This window comes from Bacillus rossius, chromosome 8 (genome assembly GCF_032445375.1).
Source record: "Bacillus rossius redtenbacheri isolate Brsri chromosome 8, Brsri_v3, whole genome shotgun sequence".
Taxonomy (NCBI): Eukaryota; Metazoa; Arthropoda; class Insecta; order Phasmatodea; family Bacillidae; genus Bacillus; species Bacillus rossius.
Window position 1 is genome coordinate 45,671,817 of NC_086336.1, and position 25,800 is coordinate 45,697,616.

General features: G+C 35.9%; 1 protein-coding gene across 5 annotated transcripts; it reads left to right on the forward strand.

Annotated features, from left to right (window-relative positions):
* The first annotated feature begins 14,834 nt into the window (after window positions 1-14,834).
* LOC134534848 (uncharacterized) lies at window positions 14,835-21,753 on the forward strand. 5 transcript variants are annotated; one of them, XM_063373478.1, is made up of 8 exons: window positions 14,959-15,680; window positions 16,213-16,355; window positions 17,720-17,974; window positions 18,053-18,118; window positions 18,194-18,324; window positions 19,509-19,645; window positions 19,737-19,940; window positions 21,091-21,753. In XM_063373478.1, the coding sequence occupies exons 1-8, from the start codon at window positions 15,457-15,459 to the stop codon at window positions 21,314-21,316; spliced, it is 1,386 nt and encodes a 461-aa protein (XP_063229548.1). In that variant the 5' UTR covers window positions 14,959-15,456; the 3' UTR covers window positions 21,317-21,753. The 5 variants fall into 5 exon arrangements, with proteins under 5 accessions (XP_063229545.1, XP_063229546.1, XP_063229547.1 ...); XM_063373476.1 differs by having other exon boundaries at window positions 14,889-15,680; window positions 18,053-18,324; XM_063373477.1 differs by having other exon boundaries at window positions 14,958-15,680; window positions 17,720-17,929; window positions 18,053-18,324.
* The last annotated feature ends 4,047 nt before the right edge of the window (window positions 21,754-25,800 follow it).

Sequence of the window (25,800 nt, forward strand, 5' to 3'; positions counted from 1 at the left end):
GAATAAAAAATATAAAAAATACAATAAGAAGAAAAAAAGCGTGAAACGAGTTTACGTTTTTTCCACCTCCTGGTAAGGGACAGTTACAATTTGCGATATTTCACGTTCTTATTTTTCAAGCTACTTCTGATGCTGCCGGCTGGCCCGTGTTACACGACGTCTGAAGCGAGCGATATCCATTTACAACTAACAATACCGCAATTTGTGTCTTTCGTCTGGCCGTACCCGAAAGGATAACCTACTGTTCATTGAACATGAGTCGGACGCCTGAATAATTAGAGTTCACGCATCTCTGTTTGTTTATGTACATAACACATTTGTAAACGATAATTAGGTTAATTTTGTTACATATATATAATTCTTGTCAATATTGCTTCTTTATTTTTTTTCGGGAGGTTGGGTTTTCGCACGTCTAAGTGATCGTAACTAAAATGAAAGTTTTTTTTTTTTTTTTTTTTTTTTTTTTTTTTTTTTTTTTTTTTTGTTCATGAGTTTATGTCAGCAACATCTCGCAATTTTTTTTTTAAATTTCGACTGCCAAATAACACGATTGAGCGGCGAACTTCTGGTATGTTCGGAACTGACCGGGGATCAAAGAATCGTAGACTATCTGTACCCTAATCCGTAAATGTTTTAGAGCTTCGTAGGGGAGGGTGGGATGGGTTGTCGATGTTTTTCAGAATGAACAATACGCGTCGCTTGATGCGCGCGTATTGGCTTCCTTTCAGTCCTTCTGGACACTTCTACCCTTCTTGCGCTGACAGCTACCAAGAAATGGTCTGATGTATAAATCGGCAAAAGACGAGTTGACATCTGCGGCCGAGTTTTGCTCTCTAAGCGGTAGCGAGCACAACTGACTCAGCCAGTTTGCCTTAAGACGGCAGTATCATACATAAATTAATTTACTTCTAATAATTGTTCGTGTTTTTGCACATGATTTAAAATAAATTCAAGATGTAAACATATTTAATTATTTATAACATATTTTTTTCTGCTAAACAAATCCTACTTTAATGATTCGGACGCCTGAATAAATTAGCGTTCACCAGTGGCGTAGCCAGGATTTACGTATGGGGGGTGTTAAGAAGCATGTTGCGCTCCCCCCCCCCTCCCGAGATTATAGGGGGGGGGGGGTCCGGGGGTACTCCCCCGGGAAAAGTTGGATTTTAAGGTGTAAAATAGTGCTATTTTAGCAGTTTTCGGTACTTAAATTTAAATATTGTAATGGTAATTTTTTTTTTTAATTTTAATAACAAATTTGTTTGAGTGTTGAATAAGTATATTAATTAAAAATTTGGAGCTAAGGGGGGGTTTGAACCCCTAAACACCATCCCCCCCCCCTGGCTACGCCCCTGGCGTTCACGCATCTGTGTGTATGTGTACATACATACACACATTTGTAAACCAAAATGAGGTTAGTTTTGTTACACACACACACACACACACACACACACACACACATATATATATATATATATACTGAAATAGTAGTCGCTTTGCTGGAAGCCGCGACGCACTTGAAGTTCTCGTAACTGGGTGATTCCGCTATGGTTTCCCGTTGATTTCTGCAATACAGCGGCGAGGTACCACACAGCACACTACACCCAGTACTGGAAACGGGATTTGAAACAAAAAAAAAACTGGTGGAAAAATCCTCGACCGGTACAGGAACTGAATCAGCGGGAAATTTTTGTCTTGCCAACCAACCGGGAGATCTAATCGCTTTTTTTTTTCTTGTCATTTATTTCCCAGACAGCTGATCTACCCACTCTTCGCTGCGGAAGTCTGCAGGCAGAAACCTATCTCACTGCTCTTCACACACACGCACACACACACACACACACACGCACATATATATATATATATATATATATATAAACTGAACAGAATTTTGAGAAATTCCCTAACCCACTCCCGTTTATTCTTTCAGAAGCTGATTTCTGGTAAATAAGCTCTTAGCGAATGCTCATGGAGGGTAATTAACATGGTCAATAAGTACAGACACCTGTATTTCGCGAATACATTTCGTGTCAAGGTATTTCACAAAATACTGTAGCTTTTCTCCTGTGGTTATTGGCTGAGGTCGGTGAGAGGTGTCGTCCCGCTCTTGACGGAGCCAATGAGAATGTGGTCACCGTACTGCTGCACCCTCACAATTTGCCATGACTCTTAGAAAAAGCTACAGTGTTTTGTGAAATACCTTGGCATGAAATGAAATCGCGAAATACAGGTGTCACTATCAATAAGGAACACACCTGCCAACTTTTCGATTCTGTATATCCTACAGTTTAGTTGCAAAGAACTGGTGATGAGTTGGCGAGTGTTATTTCGCTCGCAGGACACACACGCATGATTGACTTAAATTTGGGTGATTCGATTGACCGACTTACATTTCCTTGGCGTTTCAAATTCACCTTACCTGGGACTCTAACCCAGTCCCCGTCTGCTTAAACATCTAACTCAAACGTGGGGTAGGCCTGATCAAATAATTATTTTCCTTAGTGCCTCGATCCAAAAATAACTTAAAATTTTGTCTCTCCATAGGGGTGTTCTACAAAACACATTTCGTGGGTGCACCAGCGCATAAATCCTTTGCAACAGGTATGGGGGCATTCGATTATTATTTTTTTTCCCTCCACTCCAGCGTAATAACTTTTTAATGTGTGCGCCGTGGGTTAAGCATCCGTTGATAACTCTTCGCGCGCTGTTGCAAATGATGCCCGCTAGAGCCCTTCCATTACTGAATTATTCCAGGCAACGTTAATCTGGTTGGCCAGTGCTTTCGATGGTTCGCGTTTGATATCGCGCTGGCCGCTGCGGGAAGGCATTAGCGGGAGTAATTCATCCCTAATCGATTTCAGATGTTACTTCTTCTTTATTTTTCATTTTCGTGCGGGCCTGTGTGTAATGTGTGCCGGTCACCAGAGGTTACAGCATTTTACAGGGTCATTTCCGCGGAAAAATCGACCGAATCGAAGCAAGAGAATGAAGCCGCGTATCGCTTTATGCTTTTCTCATCTACTGAATACGCAAAAGCGAAAGCACATTTTCGTGTGTAATTTTTTTATATGGGTTTTACTTCATTTGTAACGTAGCTACTGATTAAAAAAATTAATACATCGTAGGTATTTTCTGAAAAAAGGTTTCCGAAGTATTTTGTGAACAATTAGGTTCAGCTGCATTTAAAAAATAAAAGTTTGTCAGAAGCACATAAAGAAGCTTAAATTAGAAAACTTTGTTTGGCATGTTGATACGGATTACTTAAAATACCTATTTTAAATAGCTTTTTATGTAATATCTTGAAAACAGTATTAAATTTTTTTGATTAGCTTTAATGAAATTTTTCCAAGTATGTTTTTAAGAGCAACGCATAAAACCTTTACATTCGCTCCTAAAACTATTTACAATTTTTTTTTCTTTCTCATTGGCGAAGATAAGGAAAAAAAGGCATTGAAAAAAATTCTCTCTCCCCTTCAAATTTTTTTTTCGACCCACATGCAAGGTAAAAAAAAAAGATGGCGTGTCAGGAAAAGTTGTCACCGGGTTGCCGTCACGCGCCGTCACTCCTCATTCGGCAGCAGTGTTTAATTCCCTTATCTCGTTGTCATCGGGGATCAATACCAGGGGCGACCGACAGGGGGTGGAGGGTGAGGGGGTGAGTGGGTGGGGGGAAGAGGGGCGGTGAGCTTGCAAGGGGTGAAGCGCGGGCGGACAGGCCAAGCCTGCCCATTTGCCGGGACGTCACTCTGACGGGGTCCGCTCGTTGAAGACCGCAGATACCGGTGGTGGAGGTTATGTAGTCTCGCGTGACTTTCCAGTCAGCCGCCCGGACCGTGGGGGCACGTCGATAAGGGCGACACCGCCCCGCGCACCACGCGCCTCCCTCGCCCCTACGCGCCTGAACTGTCACGGAGCTTTCCCGTCGGCGACGCGCCTCTTACGGGACGATTAAGCGGTGACTCTATAATTTCGTGATGGAATATTTCAGATAGAGGCTTCCTGAGCGTCCCTATAACCACTTGCAGTACTGCGTGTTGAATTGTTCATACCTTAAAAACTTCTGTGAAAACAGCAATTTTAACCTTTCACCACCGTCCGTAAAGTACAAAAGTGCAGTTGCTCTTAAAAGCTATTCGTTATGAATAGAGACCTGTAAAATTCGCGATTTCAAATCCCTAATAGACTCCAAGATCCTCTATGCACTCGTGCAAACTACATCTGCTGATTGCTTACCGTAACACCTGTTGACTGGAATGATCATGATTCGCTAATTCTTCTGTTAAAGATTTTTCATTGGCCCAGAGACCTTCAGATAAACTGTGGCCCAATCACTGAAGCAAAATAATGTCAAACGTATTTGGACTCTATCCTATCGCGAAATGAATCCGCGAATTTTACAGGTCTCTAGTTATAAGACACATTTTAATATATCTTTACGTTACGAGTCCCGTCTAGTCGGGGGGTATGTGTGTCAGTGAGGCGGGATGATAAGGGCGACTTTCACTCGTGCTTCTAGTGCGGTGTCGCCTCTGGACTGGCGCGCAGTCTTCTCATGTTCACGGGAGCGGTGACCGTAACATTACATGGCGGGGGAAATGAAGATAAATGTGTAATGCAAGTCCCTTTAAGTATGCTTTCAAGAATCTGTACGGGTTGTTTTACGCCTAAAAATTTCTCTGAAAACATTCGTTTTAGCCATTTTAACTCTTCCAAACATAGAGTTTGAAAACTTAATCCGAGATCAAAAGCACTTTTCGGCCTTCAGAGATCTCTTAAATGCTTTTCGTAAGCAGACCCCACTCGGATATCTTGAGTAGTTTTCAAATCGCGTTGTTTTTTCCTGAAGCTCTGCGCACCGTAATGTGTGCCCGGGTAGACGGGGGCCTTAACACCTGTAGCTCCGCGCGTCGTTTGGAGACCGGTCAGGCGATCAACTTAAAGATTCCTACCAACCTCGCGCAGCCGTGTCTGACTAATGCGGACGTGGATTTTGATTGGCCCACGTTTACCGGTGAAGTCAGCTGCTGACGGCGCAGTCCACGTTGTGCTCATCTGTCCGACCAGAGATGGCGAACTTGGAACTTTCGAAGGCCAGGAGCATCTTCGTCAATGAGAAAGTACGATGAGTATACACAAACTGTAAAACTTGTGCGGAAATTGATTATTTCCTAACAAACATAATTTATATAATTTTTTTCTAACTCGTCTTGCCCGCTATTTTGACGTGTTTTTAATTATTTCATGTACAGTTGCTTTGAAACGGAAAACTAAGTATTCTATAATGCAAATGTAGGCATAACAATAACATGTTAAGCCGAACGATATATTATATTAGTCCCCGAGTTAAGTTTCCGATGAAATGTATCCAAATTTTAATCATAACACAGTTCCATTAATCTTCGGAATGTTTTAACTTTCTGGATGAAAGCCAAGATAAGTATCAACATGTGTAGATCTACCGTGCTGTCCTACAGATAGCGTCACGTGAACCAGAGGCGTCACACGAGTGAATGTGGTATGCTGCTACCGTGAACTTATCAGACAGCATGGTCAGACGAAACTGTTAGACACGCCTAACGTGTTGCGTGTTACGTACCTAACGCACCTCCCCTCTGGCGATTTCAATCGTACAGTGCAGTATCCCGATCTTTTATTTCAACACGGCATTTCCAACATTATAGTTATCAACAATCGTCAACACACACTACAAAAAAAAAAAAAAAAAGCTGTACTTTCATCAAAAATTCCTTTGGAAACCAGTTGCCTGGAAATAATTTGTGATGCTACAATAAATATATTGTAACTTCGTACAACACATGGCTATGATTATTTTTTTATATATGAAATACGGTTTTTTTTAGATAATACTGTGTGTTTCCTATTAAAATTGGAATGTAATTTTATTTCTTCATAGAGATTTCATTCAAGCTAAATTTTTTTAAACCACGGAAAATATAATCGAATATTCAATAATATGACTTTATTTTCCTTCATTATGCTTATTATGTGAGCAGTTAAAACTGAAAGAAACTATTCAGGAAACAGTTATAAATTACTTTAAATATCGGAGGTTCTGGGACAACACACGGCATAAATTCCCCGGTAAGAATCCGAACCCAGTATTACACTATTTTGTAGTGATACAGTTGTTTTCATGCAAATGTACAAATGTACAATTATATGTAATTTTTCAAGAATATTTCCGTTCCATTTACAAGCGAAATTCACAGCTTGCATGTGTAAGCATTATTCGGCCATTTTTATACATTTCTGATATTTATTCTTCTGTAGACTGCAGAATGCCTGTGTTAAAAATATATCTACTACGTAAATACCTACACAGCGTTTTCGTGAAGGTATTGGAATATTGTTTGTTCGTCTGCGGGACAATTTTGAATTTCTGTGTTTGCTAGAATCACATTAGCGTGACAGATGCGACGTCAAAATCAAAATATCGCGTCATTGTGAACATGCGGTTGTTACCTGCGCTACAAACAAAATATTAACTTTTTGCGAAACTTTTCTTGCCATTACATACTCACCAAATATATGACAGCCATCAATGTTCAATTTTTTTTTACATCGTCACGATGAAAAAAAATTTAATTTCAATGAAAGAAAAAGCAATATTCGTGAACATATTGAAACGATTAGCTGAACAAATTCCCTATAAACTACACGGATAATGATGGTAGATATTATAAATGCACTAGTCAAGCCATATCTCGAGATTAAAGGTCTGTCGTTGATTTATGTGACGTTGCACCCTCAACGCCATAGAAAGAAAGAAAAAATATATGTTTCTAATTGGGAAGTCCGTTGCGTCCGTTAAGTTTGTATCGCTGACGTCATGGATGTGTCTCATGCAATAGATTAACAATATTTTTTTTATTATTATCCACGTTGCGTACATCGCCTCGCACCTCGTGCTATAGTAGTTTTAGAGTTAGGCTATAATATGTCTGAAAAACGTTACGAAATATTCCAGTATCTATGGCTCTTAAGTCAGTAGTATCCTAAATTATTTTGCTTATAAATATTTCGCGTTTATGTACATGATTTCAAATAAATTCGTAATATAATAATTTTTAATTGTTAAAAAAATTATTTTCTAACAAATCCTTGTTTAAGGGTTTTTCATAAGTTTAGTGACAAATGTTTGTCATTCTTAGTATGAATAAAATCATGGAATCGTGTGATATTCAGTTTTTGATTATTAACCCAATTATGTATCTTTTGTATTAATTTTTTTTGTATTTTAGTACATCACTCATAAATTAATAACACAATTAATTATATAAAAATTTATTAATCCAAAAAAAATAATGAGAAAAACACGAAATATTAGACGCAAAATAATTCAAGACTATACTCCCTTAAATAGGCCAATAATAATGCAGATGTGTCATTTTTACGTGATTATTCTAAAAAATACGCCATTCGAAAAAAAAATTATTTTAACCAAAACAGTACGAATACGTTACATTTATAGTCTTTTGTGGAATATCTTGGCTCAAAAGATTTTCGCGATGAGTAGAGACTGGAAAAATTCGCTGATTAATTTCACGATCAACTAAAAAATAACAATAATAAAAAATACATATACCTTTAAGCTGCTTTTGCTATTAGCCCACTGTTCATCTGGACGACTCTGGGGCAATTATAAACACTCAACCAAAGAAACCAACCAGTTGAGACGACTCACAAGTCAGTAGCCAATGAACGGCGTTATTTGCCACAGTATACAGAGGACAGTGTAGACAATCCTGAAGGTAATCGAAACCGTATTTTTCTAGATTACCGCAAAATGAATTTTTCCGGATTCTTCATTGAGAAGGTGTTAATGACTCAGTGTCAAGATGAAAAAACGTTATCAATTTCATGTTAGTGGTAGATGTCTTGCCAGGAAACAATTGAGCCTGGGAGAATGTGTGGGCTCAGTATTATATCTGACATAGTTTTTTTTTTAACATCCAAACAATATTTCTTATGTAGTCTGTTCAATACAGCTCAAATAAAGGTCTCAATTTTCCCAGTTGCCTATTTTAATAACATAAAATTTTAGATTGAGCTATTTATGAAAAATTTTCTTGGATATTTAAATATTTTGACAGAGTTTCCAACACAGCTTCCGTACTTAATTTTTGGTCTAGACAGAGCGTAGTACTAATCTTTGGGTGCTTGTTGAAGTCAGAGTTCGTGAACTGATATAATATTTTTTATTGTTTTATTTGCCCGCGGAAGATTATTAGTTATTCTCCTCCCAGAGATCATAAACTTGAGTGTGTTTATGTATATGAGGCACACAAAAATCATATGTATATGTATGCCTTCTCAAGCAAAACTTAGATAATTTCTTTCAGTGATTCATTCAATGGGGAATTTATTTCAATAGAATTCTTTGGACATAAGCCGTTTGCTGTGTTGTTCTATTTTTATGTCTGCTCTGCATTTAATGTTTTTGTTGAAACTGTTCTCGTCTTTGTAAACCCACTGGGTTCGTCTGCTCTGTTATTTTTTCATGAATAAATTCCTTCCACGGAATTCTTGTGTTTTTTTATATTTAAAGTTTTACTGTGTCGGTCTGCGCTGTCTTCGATGTGTGTCCATAACACATGTTTGGTTTCATCGTTGGATCCATCCGTCTGCTGAGTTGTCCAGGGTTTATTTCAGTGACAAACAGTGCAAAACTGCAATGGCTCATGCCCAAGGAATCTTATTAGAACAAAACTTAGAATAAATATGAAATTAAAAAAAAAATATTATATGCGATGACAGATAGAGATCTCACTTGAATAAAACCAGTTTCGTAACGTGGATCAACTTACATGATGTGTTATTTTGTCGCGACCTACTAAGGAGATTTGCAAACACGAATTTCGTGACTATATTAAAGCAATAAGAAAAGGAATTTTAGGGGTGGAAGGGAAGTGGATTTCTTTGCGAGCCTCCACGCAAGAGTCAAAAATATGTGATATTCTGCCCTATTTTTATTGCTTCCGCCATCGATATTGCCCCTCTCTTCACCCGTCGCTATCGACACAATATGCTTCACGTGTTTGGACAAAAAAGAATTAAAATGTTCTGGTATGGAGAAAATAAAATCGTCTCGCAAAAGATTAGCATTAGGTGTTATCGTAGAACAAAAAAACAACACTAAGTTAGCATTTAATTCTTGCCAGTGGGGCGTAACATCTAACCTCGGTAACGAGCAAATTAATGTGTTCTAATAAGCTTATAATACGAATCTTGGGCAAGAAATGTAAAGTATGAATTCTTTAATATAATGTCGGGCGTTATTAAATACACACAAATTGTGTTTTCTACTAGATTTCTTGGCACCAGTCGCAAGTAGTTTCCACAACCACCGCTAAAATTCGTTGCCGGAGCAGCTACGTCGACTATCGAATAATTTTTTAGAGTGCGGCAAAAGAGAAAAATACTTGAAGAGATACTAACTCCGGCTTTGGGTCTGATTTTCGACAGTTAATTTTATTAAAATACTGCACAGCTTGTTGAAAATCATTAAACACGTAGATGGCAGCACCGTGTTACACATTTCCGTTCCTTGATTTCCGCTGCATTCACGAAATTACTCACACCAAATGTCGTATACCGAGCGCTAAGATATTTACACACATTAAAAAAAAAAGTTGAAAGGTTTTTAACATTTCAAATGTTTCTGTGTTATCGAATTGAGATTTTGTTACAAATATATGTCGTGAACACTTAAATCACTTAAAGTGCCGGGATCGCAATGACCCCAGTAAGTTAAAATTCTGCCTAGAAAAAAATCAGAAGAATTTAAGGGCAGACACATTAGGCAAACCTGTTCTATTACAGGGATGCATGCGAAGGTCAACATGTGCAGGAAATACAAGACAAAAAGAGAGTTCGGGGGAGAAAAAGCAATAAAAAACAATTGTTTTATTGCTGAACGGAACTTCAAAGCGAGCAGAGAACCACTTCAATCCAGTGTGGGAAATATCCTCGCAGAGATTGAATACGTTAAGCTGAGCATCAGGTACAGTACACAAGGTCGATAATCAAAATCAGAGGACCGCAATTTATATGTTCACACCAAAATGGGGAAAAAAATACAGTGAACAATGAAATGGTTAGCATATTACAAAAAATAAAACATAATTTACATAAAAAAAGAGTTATACGGTGACCCGCATGCAATCCAGGGATAACTTCCGCTGCGACCAAGTCAGAGAAAAATACCTTGCGTCCTCGAACAATCGTTATGAATTCGGCATGGGGCTGAGGGATTGGCATTTTCTCAGGGAGAAACCCTTTACGAATGAACGAACACTTGTGATTTTTTTTCTAAATGGAACCTAAATAATCATTAAAAAAAATTACAGATATTTTTAAATTTGTACATTTACATGAAAGCAACTATATCGCTTCAAAAAAAAAGTTCGTAGTGATACTGGTTTCAGATTCTTACCAGGGCATTGTCTCAATAACTACGTACATTAGTTCCCTGAATAGCTTTGTAGTATTTAAAAAAAACGCACATTAAAAAGCATAATAAAACAAAATAAAGTCCAACTGTTGAATTATCGATTATCATTTAAGTTGTTGGAAAAAAATGTGTGCTTTGTATGAAACATCAATCTATATTTAGAATAATGCGCCGATATTTGTAACCTTATTACATGCATGCAACACTTACAATAGCAAAGTGTTGTACAAGTTTACAATATATTTCTTGGAGTGTTACAAATTGTTTCTTGTCATCTGATTTCAAAAGTAATCTTTTGTGAAAGTTCAAAAATATATACATCATTAGTACCACGCAAGGTTAGCGCGCTGAGGTGGCATAACACAAATAAGGCAAGGACACAAGGGCAAAACTAAAATAACGTACTTAAGCTAGGACTATGTTTTTGAAGGTGGTAGGCCAAAATTATAATTTGGATAAAACGTTAACAACGTTATAAAGTTTCTTGTCATTTGGGGGCGTCTCAAAGCTACTAATTTTTCCAATGAATAACGCAAATAAAGTTTTTGATGACATGGCCCTCTTCAAATAATGACTAGAATTGTGCAGGTATTCACTTATTCGCACCAACATCAGTATTTATGAAAATAGGTACATTGCTCCTTTTTTCCCCCTTCCTAATGTCTGCAAGCTATTGTTCTTCATATTGCGAATACGTCATCGACAATCGTTCAACCCAATATCTGACGCTCGCTCAATCCTTACACCGCAAAGCTCTGTGATTGGCTGAAGCTCGACGCGACATGAAGGCGTTTAAAAAAAAAAAAATTGTTCGTGTAATCGTTTATTCTTGGGAATAAACGTTTCATATCTACGTCAGTGCCGACATTCGTCGGAATTTATCGTGTGCTTCGTCATGTAGCAGCGCGTTCCTACGGAGCGATAAATCTGCGAGGTTACAACCACGGTATTTCCGTACCCCCTTTTTCTGTCTCGTTATCTTTCTCTTTCTCTCTTCCTCTTTGCTTCTCTTTCTCTCCATTCTCTCTCTGCTTATCAAGAATTCACTAGTTTCAAGCAATCGCAGATGACCAATGCAAACTTTAAATAATATACAAACCGAACAAAATTGGTACTGTGTAACAGTTGTGGTGAAATACGATAGTTTTTAATACGCGTACCAAAATATTGATAAAGCTAAGTCAACTTCGTTCACCTTTGTCATGTTTCACCGATTAAAAAAAAAGTTCGTTAGTGAAGGATTTTTATTTTATTTTTGAGAGGGTGGTTAGTGCCAATAAATATGATGTTCGTTTATCAGCTGTCACCAAGCCCATCCCGGATTGCGAAAATTTATCGTAAATTTCAGCCTTTGCCAGCCTTCATTCCAACTCACACTTCACCGTCACCCGAAGCCAAATGAAGCATTCATTCACTTTTCGAACCTTTGATCCTCTCTAAAATATTTAATTTCGAAAGAATTCTTAATTTATGATCTACTGGTAAACGTGATTTCATTTTAAAAGAACTGTATTAGGATAAATTTGATGATATAACTGTAGGAATAGTTATTTTAAACTATGTCTCACACGCTATGTTACTTATATAATTTTTTTTGTTATTATAAATCAAGGGATTTTCCTGTAAATTTATAACGGTAGCGCTATTGCATTTTTATGTTTCGTCTCAAATTTACTCAATTTTTTTTTATATGTAACATCTTAGCTCTCGGAATATGTACAGCATTTGGTAGGAGTGATTTCGTGAATGAAACAGAAGTCAAGGAAAGAAAATGTATTACAACCATGTTGCTGCCATCTGTGGCGGTTGGCGCGAACTAAATTTTATAGAGACAAAGGGAAACTTTATAGTATTACCGGTTTTATTTTAACAAGATGAGCTGTATTTTAAAAAAATTCCTTGCCGAGGTTTTAGTATTTTTTTAAAGCAATTTTAGCCATTATCGAAGCCGTTTCATTAAACAGTTTAGAATTTATGTTTTATAATCAAATGATTCAATAGTCAACGTAGCTGCTCTGGCAGCTGCGAAATATGCGTGTGATTTTCGTCCAAAAATGTATTTGAAAACACAATTTTGCGTTAATTTATCACGCTCGGCATTACTTTAAAGAATTATACGTTGAATTTCCCGTCCGATTTTCGCATTATAATTTTATTTGCAACATGAGAACACACGAATTTGCTTGTTACCGAGTTTAGATGTTACACATCTCTGGCGAAAACTGAAAGACTCGCTTACTTTTTTTTAAGGTGGTAAAATGTCACACTAGTATTCGTAATCATGATCAGTTGCGTGATATTTCACAGCTCGAAAATAACGTCTAGTAAATATCTGGAGACGAAATTTGTAACTCATAAACAAATGCAAGAGTTATGGGCATAGAATATCAGTAACATTTCTTAATTAAAAGTAGTGACATTAAAATAAAATAACAAATCGGCGCATAAGACCAAACTTTAAGAATTCCGCATTATTATTCAATGTTTCCAAGACCGACCACTAAACTGCTAACCTAGGTAGGTACCTACCTAAAAATACAGAAATGTTTAAAAATTACATTACATGCAACTATTCGATTTTCAAGTTACATTGAAAATTACTGTCAAAGAGTGCCATAATATATAATTTACCTACTACTACAAACTTTATCTTTATAAATAAATAAAATATATTACTTATAAAATTTATTTGCCCCGTGTAATGCCTTATAATGTTTGTAGAGTTATGAATGTTATGCAGAAGTGTTGTTCTGTATTATCCTATGTGTATTGTTTGGTCTCAACTGATGATTTGGTTACACTATCCTTTTAAATTTCAATATAATTTTACAAAAAGAACTGGATACCAGAAACATCTCAATGTATTCGTGTGTCATTTTTATGGACGGTTATAGCAGAGGTGAGTAAATAAGCACTGATTCCTGAAAATCACTCCAGGAAAATTCTGGGATTGATGGTTACAACCAGGAGCGTACGCAAGATTTCATTTCGGGAGGGTGGGGGGGGGGGGGGAGACAGAACCACTTTACCCGCTGTTTGCTTTCGATTTACTTCCTTTTGTTGGTGTGAATAATAGAATTTTTAATACTTCCCTCTCTCTCTTCTCCTTCTCACGCCCCTTCTTGCAACAATAAATTAATGGAAATTAAATTTATACTTCTGTTGCAGATATAGGTATAGAAAAAAATATCTAAATTAACAATCATAGCTGATTTGCTTGTACGAGTTGAACAACCCTGACCTGAAATGTTTATCCTTACCCCGGAGGTACACGACACCATGTACATTATGAAAATGGTGCCAAGTGTATTTCATACAACACTGGTCATGGCGTTCTTATTCACCGAGGTAGATACCATGTAACTCAACCTAATGAACTCAGTTGATAAGGAAGTAAACTCTATGTTCCTACCTGCCTACCTACCACCCGTCCTCATTCTCCGATCCTTGCTGAAACATTGGAAAAACGAAATTTCGTCGTATGCAGGGTGTAGAGAAGGGATGTTTGGCTGCAGAAGTTGGCTGCACGAATATTTGAAGCCAGGGAACGTGTTTAAGCCGCCATCTCCGGGCAGGTAAAACAAAGCGTTCAAACATTGTTGTCGGAGAGTGTACCAAGATAACAAAGTAGTCTTACTAAAAAAAAACACTCGACTCTCTAAATTCATAGACACGTAATCAAGGGAATACGGAATGAAAGTGTGTGTGAGCGCGCGCGTGTGTTAGAGAATGACAGTATCATGATAAGATTATTAGTCAGATTTTTCTATTTAAAACAATTTTTAATATAATTTAGGTTAGTATTTAATGATATTTTAATATTTAATTCAAATATGTTATATGGTTTATGTTAGTACTATAACTTGGATGTTAAATTGGTACATGAGTCATCGGTAATTGCTGTAATTTGTAATTTGTAGTGTGTAATTTCATGTTTTATTCCTAGATATAACTTATAATACATTATATATTTTTTATGTCTCTTGGTTCAGTGTAAGAGAAGACGTATGTGTCTTAACTGCACAAACCAAAAGTCGAATTAAAAAAACATTTAAATTTACACTACTTTCCTCAAAATCTCATTTTTTGTAGCTTATAGAAGGTTAATGAGCAAATTGTCCTTTAAAGAAATTGTATCACTTTTAATTGTAAAGGAAACTCTTCTTACAATATGAGTGAATTAGCGGAGTATCGAACTAATGACCTTTATCGGTCTTATTATCTTAACCACTTGATAACTGTGCACACTAAAGACATACCTAAAGTGATTGAGAATAGTTTTCGTAACTTAATGTTGGTTAAATGGGGAAATTGTAAATAAATTTCAAAAAATATAAGTTTTTTATTCCCTGAAAATCCTTGGTATAGTCCATCCACGGTAACCTCCTACTTTTTTAAACGAACCTTTGAAAAAACACACCAGGATGCAGCATGTTTGGTTCGTTTGCAAAAATACTTTCCATCATATGCATATTAAACATGCATTAACACTAAATTACCGTATAATGATGTTAAATAAAATTTTACAAAAAAAGTAACTATCTATGTACAATATTATTAATATTAATGATCTCGCATGTGTGTAAATGAAACAGTGAGAGAAGTGGTGTGTTGGCAATGATTAGAACGAAATAGTTCCATAGCCAAAATATATATTTTTTGACTTTCCGCGTGTATTTAAGAATTTGTTTGGGTATTTGTTAAGTTTGAACATTTTTTTAAATCTCTGGTGAAATAAAAACGTTATGTTAACGGTAAAAAAATATTACGTGCCGAAACCGTGGTCGCGCATTAATAATGTTAATAGTCACTTGTTTGTTTTCTCTTTCAGCCGTTTGTCTGCAGTCTGCAGTCTGTACGCCATATTGCAGTGTGTTTTAATATATTACTGACCGTGAAATAACGTACAGTTTGTGTTTCAGGATTTTGTGTTAATATTGTGTATTTTAACTTTGTTATATTATTTATTATCTACTATTGTAATGATGGAATTTGTTATCGTTTTGATATTTTGTGTGGTTCTTGTGATTGCTGTAATGGTAATTGGTTCCGGGATGGGGAAAGCTACTTCGTCGCAGCGTCAGATGGACATCATTAACGTCGCTCAGAACTTATATGTTTTAATTAGAAAAGGCGACTTGAAGAAATGTGACGTTACGCAGACGACCGCGTTTCTTCTCAACATCGCAAAGTCAACTGTTCTCAAGTAAGTATGCTTTTTTCGTATTCATGCACGTAAAAAAAATATCGACTGTGTCCTAAGTATTGTCGGCCTGTGTTTTAACTCACGAGTTTTTTTGTGTTTTATTTCCAATTTATATTTTTTGGTGTGAGACAACACCGCCATGTGGCGTCTCTGTTGAAAAGTTAACCTAAAATCATATTAGGCCTACTCAGGTCCTAACAATAACAATATAGGCACTTTCAAGTATTTTTATGGGTGTGATACACGTTTGTTTATAACGATGTTTATAAACTTTATGATAGGTTTAACTATAACATAAGGGAGTGATTTTATAATTTGCATTTAATTAGTTTTTCATCTGTTTGGGAGATCACAAAATAAATAAAAAAACACTTCATTAATTTCGTGGACAAAGTCTGTCATGTTTCCATTTAGTGACCACAAAGCAAATATTTGTGACAAAATGCCATATTTGGAACACTGCCTAACTGCGTATTGTGAACGGGTCCCCGGAAGTGTTATGACAAATGTTTTTTTTTTTTTTTTTGGTTAGGTACTACAAGAAAGACATTGAAGAAGTTTCAACACCAGGAAAAAAGAGGAAAAAAAGGCCACAGGAAGGAAAGTCACTTGACACAGTCGACGATTTCACAGTAAATGCAATCAGGAATGCAATTTACAGGATGTACGCTGAAGGTAAAAATTTGATACTGAAGAGTAGTTTCAATACAACTGGGGTAGGCCCTACTTAATTGTATTCATTTCATATATCCATATGCAGATTGACCGGTTCAGTTTTTTTCCGATATCATCTGTCCTTTAAAAATACTTAACATTTTTGGGTGGTTTGTTAGGTTTCTTTATTGATATGGTATTGATATATAGAATATTGTGCAACATATGAAATAGGTACACGTCCTTTTAAGGTTAGGTTAAAGATAGAAAGAAAATTGTTACATTCTAAAACTACAAGTAATGTTTATATCGTTATACACAGTATACATATTAAATAACCTCAACTTTTATGATGTATCAGAAGGTTAAATAATGACTATTTCCAGTATCAATAATATCCAGTTGTGCGCTTTAGCAGTAATTGGTTACAAATTAGTGAGTTGTGGTCTAAGCAAGCATGGTTATTAAAAAAAAATTGGGATACTTAATTGGCTAAATTGTACTGTGTGGCAGGGTCCAGTACAATATATATTCTATTGCAAAATAGTGTCATGCCCTGCCTAACCCTTTAGAAAATATAGGGGTATTGTTATTTTATAAACAATAGGCCTACTTCATTGTAATGAAGTATCATATGAAAACACAACTTAGCCAGACAAACTGTGTGTTAGTGTATGAAGTAACAGAAGGTTATAAAACAGTAAAAGTTTAGTATCGCGTATCCGATTCGATACATTGATCCTGATCGCATGATCCTGCAAATATTGATCCTGTGATTGATGATGCTTGCTTTTCTAATTTATTACGTTTAAAAATCCTGTACAAAACCAAAACTAAAAACCTGTGATGTAGTAATGAGTTATGATTTAAAGTTGTATAATAATGAAAATATATATGTTTTATTAAACTTATGATAATTATTCTTGCTATACCACAATATTTGATTATGTTCAGGATCTTTGATCTGAATAAATGAAAAAAAGCATGCACCACACGATCAATAGGATGTACAGGTTCATGCATAAAGATCTAGGGATCACATGGGATACACGATACAAAACATTTACCTACAACACAGTGTAGAGCTTGTAACTTATTGATTGCTAAATTGAATGCTGAAATACTAATGTTTTACACAACTTCAATACAAACGCGCAATATAATCGTCATATCATTGCAGACAAAAATACTGCAATGTAGAATTCCTCTAAGCAAACTACAAAATTTAAATTAATTTAAAAGTATTTTTGAAATGTAAGTTTATTAAAACTATTTAATAAATGTAAATTGTGCACTTAAATTATCTTCTACGGGGTTGTGGTTTCGCTTAGTTTTGTGTACCTCTGTTATTTCATGTATTGTTAATGTATGCAATAAATTTACAGGTTTGAATGTTACAGTCGACACCATTTTGAAAGAAATCAGGGAAAGACAAATAGATTATTATGGTGGAAGATCAAGTCTTCATAAATTGTTAAAGAAGATGGGATTTTCATGGACAACTGTTGATGGACGAAAAGCTTTGATAGAGAATGAAAACATAGTATTGCAGCGAATAGATTTCTTGAGAAAGTATAAAGAAGAAAAAGAAAGAGGTGCCAATTTCATATTTGTTGATGAAACATGGATTTTCCAGAGAGGCAAGGCATTAATTTATTTGAAAATTTGTTCTGTGGTCCAATACAAAGTATTTCATTTCCATTTCATATATTTTTCAGGAACTGTATCAAAGTCATGGCAGGACAAGAGTCTACAATCTGCGAAGAGACGTACTGTTGGAGATGGTAAAAGGTTTATTGTTGTTAATGCTGGAGGGCGCACTGGCTTTGTGCCAGGAGCAGGATTACTTTTTGTTTCAGGTCAGAAGACTGCAGACTACCATGGCGAGATGAATGGGGAAACTTTCTTGATGTGGTTTGAAGACATGTTGGTGCATCTTGAGGAACCCAGTGTCATCATAATGGACAATGCTTCATATCACAGCACCCAGGTATGTGCAATGGTAAAGCAGTGTCTTTTTATTGCTCAAATTGTAATGTGAAAAATTTACATGTGTTTATTATTGTGTATAAGTACGAATATTCGAGACTAATACATTTTGCCAGCAATAATTGTTATCTTAATAGTATGCCTACACTACATTTTTATAAACTATAATGTTTGAGCTGAAATTGAATACACACACACACACAGATATATATATATATATATATATATATATATATATAATGTAATTGAATTACATTGTAGTGCAAACTAATTTAGTAGAGGGTTTGAAATACCAAATAAATTTTTTTTATTGCAAACAGCATTTGAAAATGACATAATTACTTGTTTGGTAAAAGGACCCACTTTATGAATGCTCTGTTGCCCTACTTAATAAATTAAAATAATATTTTCAAAAAAATTTCTAGTCACTAAACTAACATGCTTTGTTAAATTTAGAAATTCATTACGACAATATGCCAAAACACATGTTTGCTTTGCATAAGTACAGTAGAACCCTGTTATAATTTGTTTTTAAGGGGCTACAAGAAAAAAAAACATAAGCAGGAAATTCAATTTAGTACTTTTTAGTGTGGATTTATTGCCAATGGACTCAACAAGCTGCATAAAGATATATTTGATGCTCCAATTTGCTTGTAGCAAGCCAAAAACAATTTTTCTTTAACATCATGGTGCTTCCAGCTTCTATCTGCTTTGTCTTTACTTACACATTGTCTCATTGCTGTAAAATTGTCATAATTCACGACAGTGTTTACAGTGGAAATGCTTAAGTCCAGTTCTTTTGCCACTTGAACATGTGATTTAAGTGAATACATTTGAAAACACACAGAATGGCTAAAAATTTATGAATTTATTTGTTTTCCAAGGGTGTCAACAGGCAGTTAACTGCTAACATACACATATACATAGACAGTATAGACAAAGGCTTTTAATTTTTTTCGTCTTCTAAAATTTTATGAAGTGAACATTACAAGCACGAAACGCATAATTTGTGAAACATTATATCCAGGAATTAAAAACATTGTCCTTATAGGGAAAATATTGGACTTGAAAAATAATACATTATAGGCAGGAAAACTTTATAAGCAGTAAAATTGTAACAGGGTTCTACTGTCATGAATTCTTATCAGCTACTTGAGTATTTAGTTAAATGTTGGCATAACGTAGGTTGAGAAAACACCTACAACGAACTGGACCAAGGCTGCACTGATCGCGTGGCTGGAGAAGAATGGGATAAAACATGAAAATAATTTGTTGAAAGTGGAGCTGCTGAGAATAGCTAAACAAAACAAGCCCCGAATACGGTATATTATTTCGTTTTTTTCACAGCATTTCTTTAAAAGTGAGATAGTTGCAAAAAATTACGTATACACCTTGTTCTAACACACTTTTCAGATATGAGGTAGACGAGTTGGCTCGTAACTATGGCCACGAAATTCTACGACTCCCACCCTATCACTGCCACTATAATGCAATCGAACTAGTTTGGGCTCAATGTAAACACCATTACAATAGTAACGTGGGGCGGGCCAAGAGATTTGACAATGATGCAGTTGCAGCCATCTGGAAAGAGGCTCTTGATGCTTCCACACCAGAGAGGTATTTTCATGTTGCATGACCAATGGGGTATTCCTTTTGAAGTAGAAATTGTTTTATTTTCCTGTAGAACATTCCTCAAGCTTCAGCAAAACCCTTACCATACATTTTTACATAATACGTAAGTATTGTTGCCTAGCAGCCTGGTCCTACCATTCCTTTTGATAACTTTGTGTGCTAGTGTGTGTATAGTGTGATTATCATTTTGTGTATATTCATATACCAGTAATACAGTTTTAAAACAATTGGTAAAAATAAGTGGTTTGTATTTGTGTAGTTGTCGTTTTGAAAATGTGTTGCATGTATGTGTTTGTGTTCGTGTTTGTGTTTGTGTTTGTAATTTTATTCCCATGTGATTCATACATATCTGTGTAGTTTCTAGATCTAACAGTGGTGACATTTGCAAGGTTTTTTTTTTTTGTAATTGCAGTCCATTTGCAATTGTTTCATTTCCATAAATAGTTTTGTATTTATTAGTAATTGTGATATTACTTTCTGTTATGCTTAATCTTGTGTCAATGACTTTAAAGTTATGGTGGGTTCAGTGCTGTAGGCAGATTTCAATATTCAGATAAAATTTCAACGTAGAGAATTTTGAATATTTTCATCTAGCGAACTTGAATAGGTATTTACACATGTAGTTCTTGCACATTAGTATTTTCAAAAGTTATGTTATTATAGTGAAATACATATACAGTAAATCATCAAAACTATTCAAAAAATTAAATTTTCGCTATATCTCACTGTTTTTGTCTGGGACAAATTTTAACCAAAAACAAACACAAAACTTATGAAATAAATATTTTATCATATGCATTCTAAGCCTTTATTGATAACATATATAATATTTACAGCTTTATTATATCTTGAATAAACCACTATAATTTTTTTTTCAGATAACATAAAACAAAACATGTTACTTCAAGTATTAAATAATAGCTTTGATAGTTGAGGAAAACACATTAAATGAGTTTTGTTGTGTTTAAAAATAGTTTCTTGTGGAGTGAGTTCAAAATTGTATGTAATAAAGAGCATGCCATGCATTGTTTACTATGCCGTTTTGACAGAAACAAACATATTTTGTTATAGAGTGGTTTTTGCTATAAACAGGTCATTTATATAGAGGTTTTACTGTATACATTAATTTTTTTAGATGGGCGAGGTGTGTGGATCACGTGGAGAAGCTAATTCAAGCAGACTGGGAGAGAGAAGTCCACATAGACAGCGGCACCATTCCTCCACTCATCATCCACCTCGGCGAGGATAGTTCAAGTGAAGACAGTGACAGCGAAGAATTTGAGGTTACGACACAGCAAGTAGATGGAGACAGTGAAGTACTGGCAGTTCCTCTTGATGATTTACCCGGGTGTTCTTATTGAGGTCTGTATGTAATAAACACCTGGGCAACTGTAAGTATTGGGGTTTGAAACATTTTTTTTTCTTTTATGCATTCCCATTAAGTATGTTGATTACTGGAACTTTATGTATTAACTTTATATTACACGTATTATGAAATTAATAATAAATTTCATTTCTGGATTCGTATAGGTGTATGTGAAACATTTTATTTTGTTGTGTGTCTTCATTTTTCAGTGAACTTACTTGGAAAACAAAAAGCCAGTCCCCATCCAGGGCCACAAATAAATAATGCATATAAGTGGTATAGAAATTACTGTCAATTCTTCACCACAATTTTACTGTTCATAAAATTATGATTTTGTCTAATAAGTATACTCAGGAAAATGTATATAACCATATTTTTATTTGTGGCCTTAACCGGCAAAATGGTAGGGGTTTATTAAATAAAAGAAGAAAATTCATTTTTAAATGTTTTCATCTGAATTTGTTAATTTTATTAAACCTTCAATCCTTAGTCTTTTCCAGATTGCTTAGATGGACAGCCATATGTATAATTTACAATACTTTTTTTTTCAGATGCAGAAAACTGTGTTGAACTGTACTAAATGATGATATTTATTGCTTACATAAATGTTGTAAATTTATATATTCTCCTAAAAATTTACTTTAAATTATATGTTATTTCTTTAGCTAACAAACTTATTTTTTAATATTTTTACCATTGGGTATCATAAATAATGTTATGAACATATACATGTATACTTAGATCATATTCAAATTACTTATATATATATATATATATATATATATATATATATATATATATATATATATATATATATACATACATACACACATTGTTTTGACAGCTGGTGATTGTAAACAAACCATTTGACATTTGTCACATGGCAATGTTTTTGTTTACATACGGCGGAAGGATACATAGTGACATTAAAGTAGATCCGGTGAAAAGCAGGGCTTCAGAAAAGTAGGAGGTTACCGTGGATGGACTATAGTTGTAGATTAACTCTGACAAATATTTCTTACTTTAAATATGACGTATTTGTGTGCATACAAATACAGCGCATTGATATAAAAAAACAGGACCCTATGTCAAATAATGTTTTTGAAAAAAATACTGAATATTTCTTGTCGCACTTACGAAAATTGGCGCTTTGTTTAATATTTAAATTGGTGTTTTATCAAGCGTAAATTTTTAAACCTCGGTAAAAAAAAATAATAATTTATTATTAAAGATTTTGACTTAATTTGGTTTTTTAATGCTTAGTGATTGCGCAGTTCGTATCGGAAAGGTTTACAAAGGGAACGGTTTAAAAATAACCCAAACTAAATGCAGGCGCTGGGACAGCACAAAGCCCAGGCAAGAATCCGAATCAAGCGTTACAGCGAACACTTTTTTTTTATGTAAACTGAACATATTTAGAAATATCTATTATTTCAAATTACTATTTCAGTCCATTAAAAACAAAAAACAAAAACTTTTTTTTTACACAGGACTACTTGATAATGTACTGTTATGCACTCCTGATTATGCTCGTGCCATACTCCTAACGCCTGCGTCGCCGCTGTTCGCGAGATTATGACGTAGTATCAAGATACTCTTACGGTGATTGATCGTCTCTTGAATTTCTTATCCTCCCCTCTCCCCCTCCAAACCATTTTTTTTTTTACAATGCTGTTCCGTTCTACGCAAAAACCTCGAAGAGCAAGGTAGAAGAATTCAGCTGGTGACAGCCGCAGATAAAAATTAGGAAGAGTGTTTTTTTCCCACTCTCTCTTTATCCGCTTCGACGGGAGATTGATAGTCCGGTGGGACGGAAGCGCTTGCCGCCTCTCCACGTCGTTATCTCCAGTAATCCCCGCCGGCAGGACTTTTCCACAGTTGGCAGCCCTGCGCGGTCGTGCGTCAGGCGGCCGTCTTGCGTGGGAAGCCTTCTTTTCACAGACGAGAGAGCCAAACCGCCGCGCCGATCGTGCATCTTCGGTTGTTTTTTTTTTGGTTCGTTGTAACTCATGATAACTAATGGCCAATTAGGTAAGGTTAGCTACATTATAAATACTTTAAAACATCGTGGACGGTTGATTTGGTTAGGATAGCTACATTAAAGATACGGTGAAATAATGTAAACAGTTTCCTAGCCCTGGATAGCTACATATTAAAACGTTCTTTGCTAAGCAACCATAAAATGATTTTACAGTATTTTTATTGTAGCTATATAACCAACCATCCACAATGTTTTAAAGTATTTATAATGTAGCTAACCTATTCTAATCGACCGCAAAATTTGATGACACACCGGTTTATACAATGACTCAAAGAGATAGAACGAAAAAAAAGCGAGCATGAACTTCGGGGAACTTCGGGTGTGGCTCTCTCGTCTGTGGAATGAAGGCTTCCCGTCTTACGTCCCGATGTCACGTTTCACCGACCCCCAATCAGTTCCGAACATTTCTTACCCTCCGAAAGTATTTTTCTCTCGCTCGTGCACCTTCGTGGTCGGAGTAAAAGGAAAAAAATAAATAGCCTATACAATTCGGCGAAATGATATATACAGTGTAATTATCATTATTGTTATTTTATGTAAACGGAACTGAAATGTTCACGTAAAATTACAGATTTTTGAAAGAAAAACAAATTGTGCATTCACGTGGAAACAACTGCATCACTACAAAGTAGTGTTCACGGCAACGCTGGGTTCGGATATACAAAAAATTCCGCCAATTTGAAAATTGTCCAACATCTTTAAAATCAGTTTTTTTTTCTTAAATTTACGGAAAAAAATTTTAAATTATCAAAAAATTTCAGAAATTTATTTACTGGCTGATTTAATACCTCAGTTCGGTCCTTGACCCATGCAAATGTTCATTATAGGTAAAATTACAAAAAAAAAAAAAAATACAAATTAAAAAAAATATTACCTTATTTCGTTTTTTTTTTTACAGGTACAAGATACGGGCAAACAAATTAATGTTTTTTTTCAGAGAGCAGTCTGTTTACTCTCAGTTTCAATCGATCCACGTGGCTAAGTGTCCATCCGCTACCTTTTGCCTGATATTCTTCCTCTTCGTGACAGACTTTTTTCAATAGCATAATTTACAAACTCTTCTACGTCGAGTAATAGGTAAAGAGCGGTATTCATTGTCTTGAATGCTCTTTTTGCAAGTCTCGTCTTGAAATGGACCAGGTTTACCGTAAGTACATTTCCAGCCATAAATTATACTTCACTGACCGATCATGTTCCAATACTTCTTTCAGTTTATTAACAATATCATTCTTGGCATCAGTTGGAAAAGTACAAACATATCTTGGTGCAAGAGAGCTGTTCAGGTAATAATTGTCTTTAAACATTCCACGGAATGCTGAATTCGCCAAGTAGAATCCATTTTCATTCTGTCGGAACGCACTTTGAACAATAATAAGTTTTGTTACATGCTGGCTTGATATCAAAGTTTCTTGCTGCGGAACGGTTTTAATGCTAGAGGCATTGCGCGTACGAGTCACAACGTTAACTTGCGGAGCAGACTGCAACACTGGCTGGTTCACAGCAGGTGAACGGACTTCACCTTTGCAGTTTTTCGCATGTCGTATCAAATTGCCAATACCAGTAAGCCATGCATGACACTCATCACAGCGTAATGGGTTCTTCGCACATTCTCTTCTTCCATGCCTTCGTGCGCCTCGAGAGAACGCAAATGTATTTTTCAGAGAAGTTACAGGGATATCTATTGTCTGTATTGCTCTATGCACCCTTACTCCGTAACGCACCACCAACATGGGTCTTCCGCAATGACACCTTCAACCGTTTGACGGGAGAAGCCCTTTGTTGACAGCTCATGGCATGTATTTTTTAAATTGTCATTTCGTGCAAATTCCTTGCGACATTTACCACAGTAAAACTTTGTACGACGCGGATTATTTTCACATTTTCTCTTCTCGTGTCGACGAGCATTACAGTTTTTCGAGAAAATCTTGTCACAGTAACGGCACCGATGCTGGGGATACGCCGATGCGACTAGAGTGGTCATCGTTGATGCTATTGGTACTGCGGCCATTGAAGTCTCCATCGATGGCGAAACTTCATTAATCGAGGTTTCCTCTGCAACCAGCACTGCAGACATTAAAGTCTCTTCTGCTGATGGAACCGATGGAACCACCCCTGTTGAAGTCTCCTTTAATATTGTCGGTGACCATGGTACACGTTCCATCGAGTTCTTCGTGGTTATCGTCGACGATGCCAACGGGATGTGCGTTTGATGTCGACGTCGAAGCCATCAGGGTCATCGATGTCGATGGTACACAATCCATCAAGGTGTCTGCGTAGTTGTCGTCGTCAATGCCGACGGGAACTGCATCGCCGTCGTCACCGCTGCCATCAGGTACTGATCCGTCGATGATAAACTGTCCATCGAGCTCGACATCGAAACAGCAACTAAATATCCGGTAACGTACTAAAGAGATAGCCGATTCGCACTGCACAGCTGA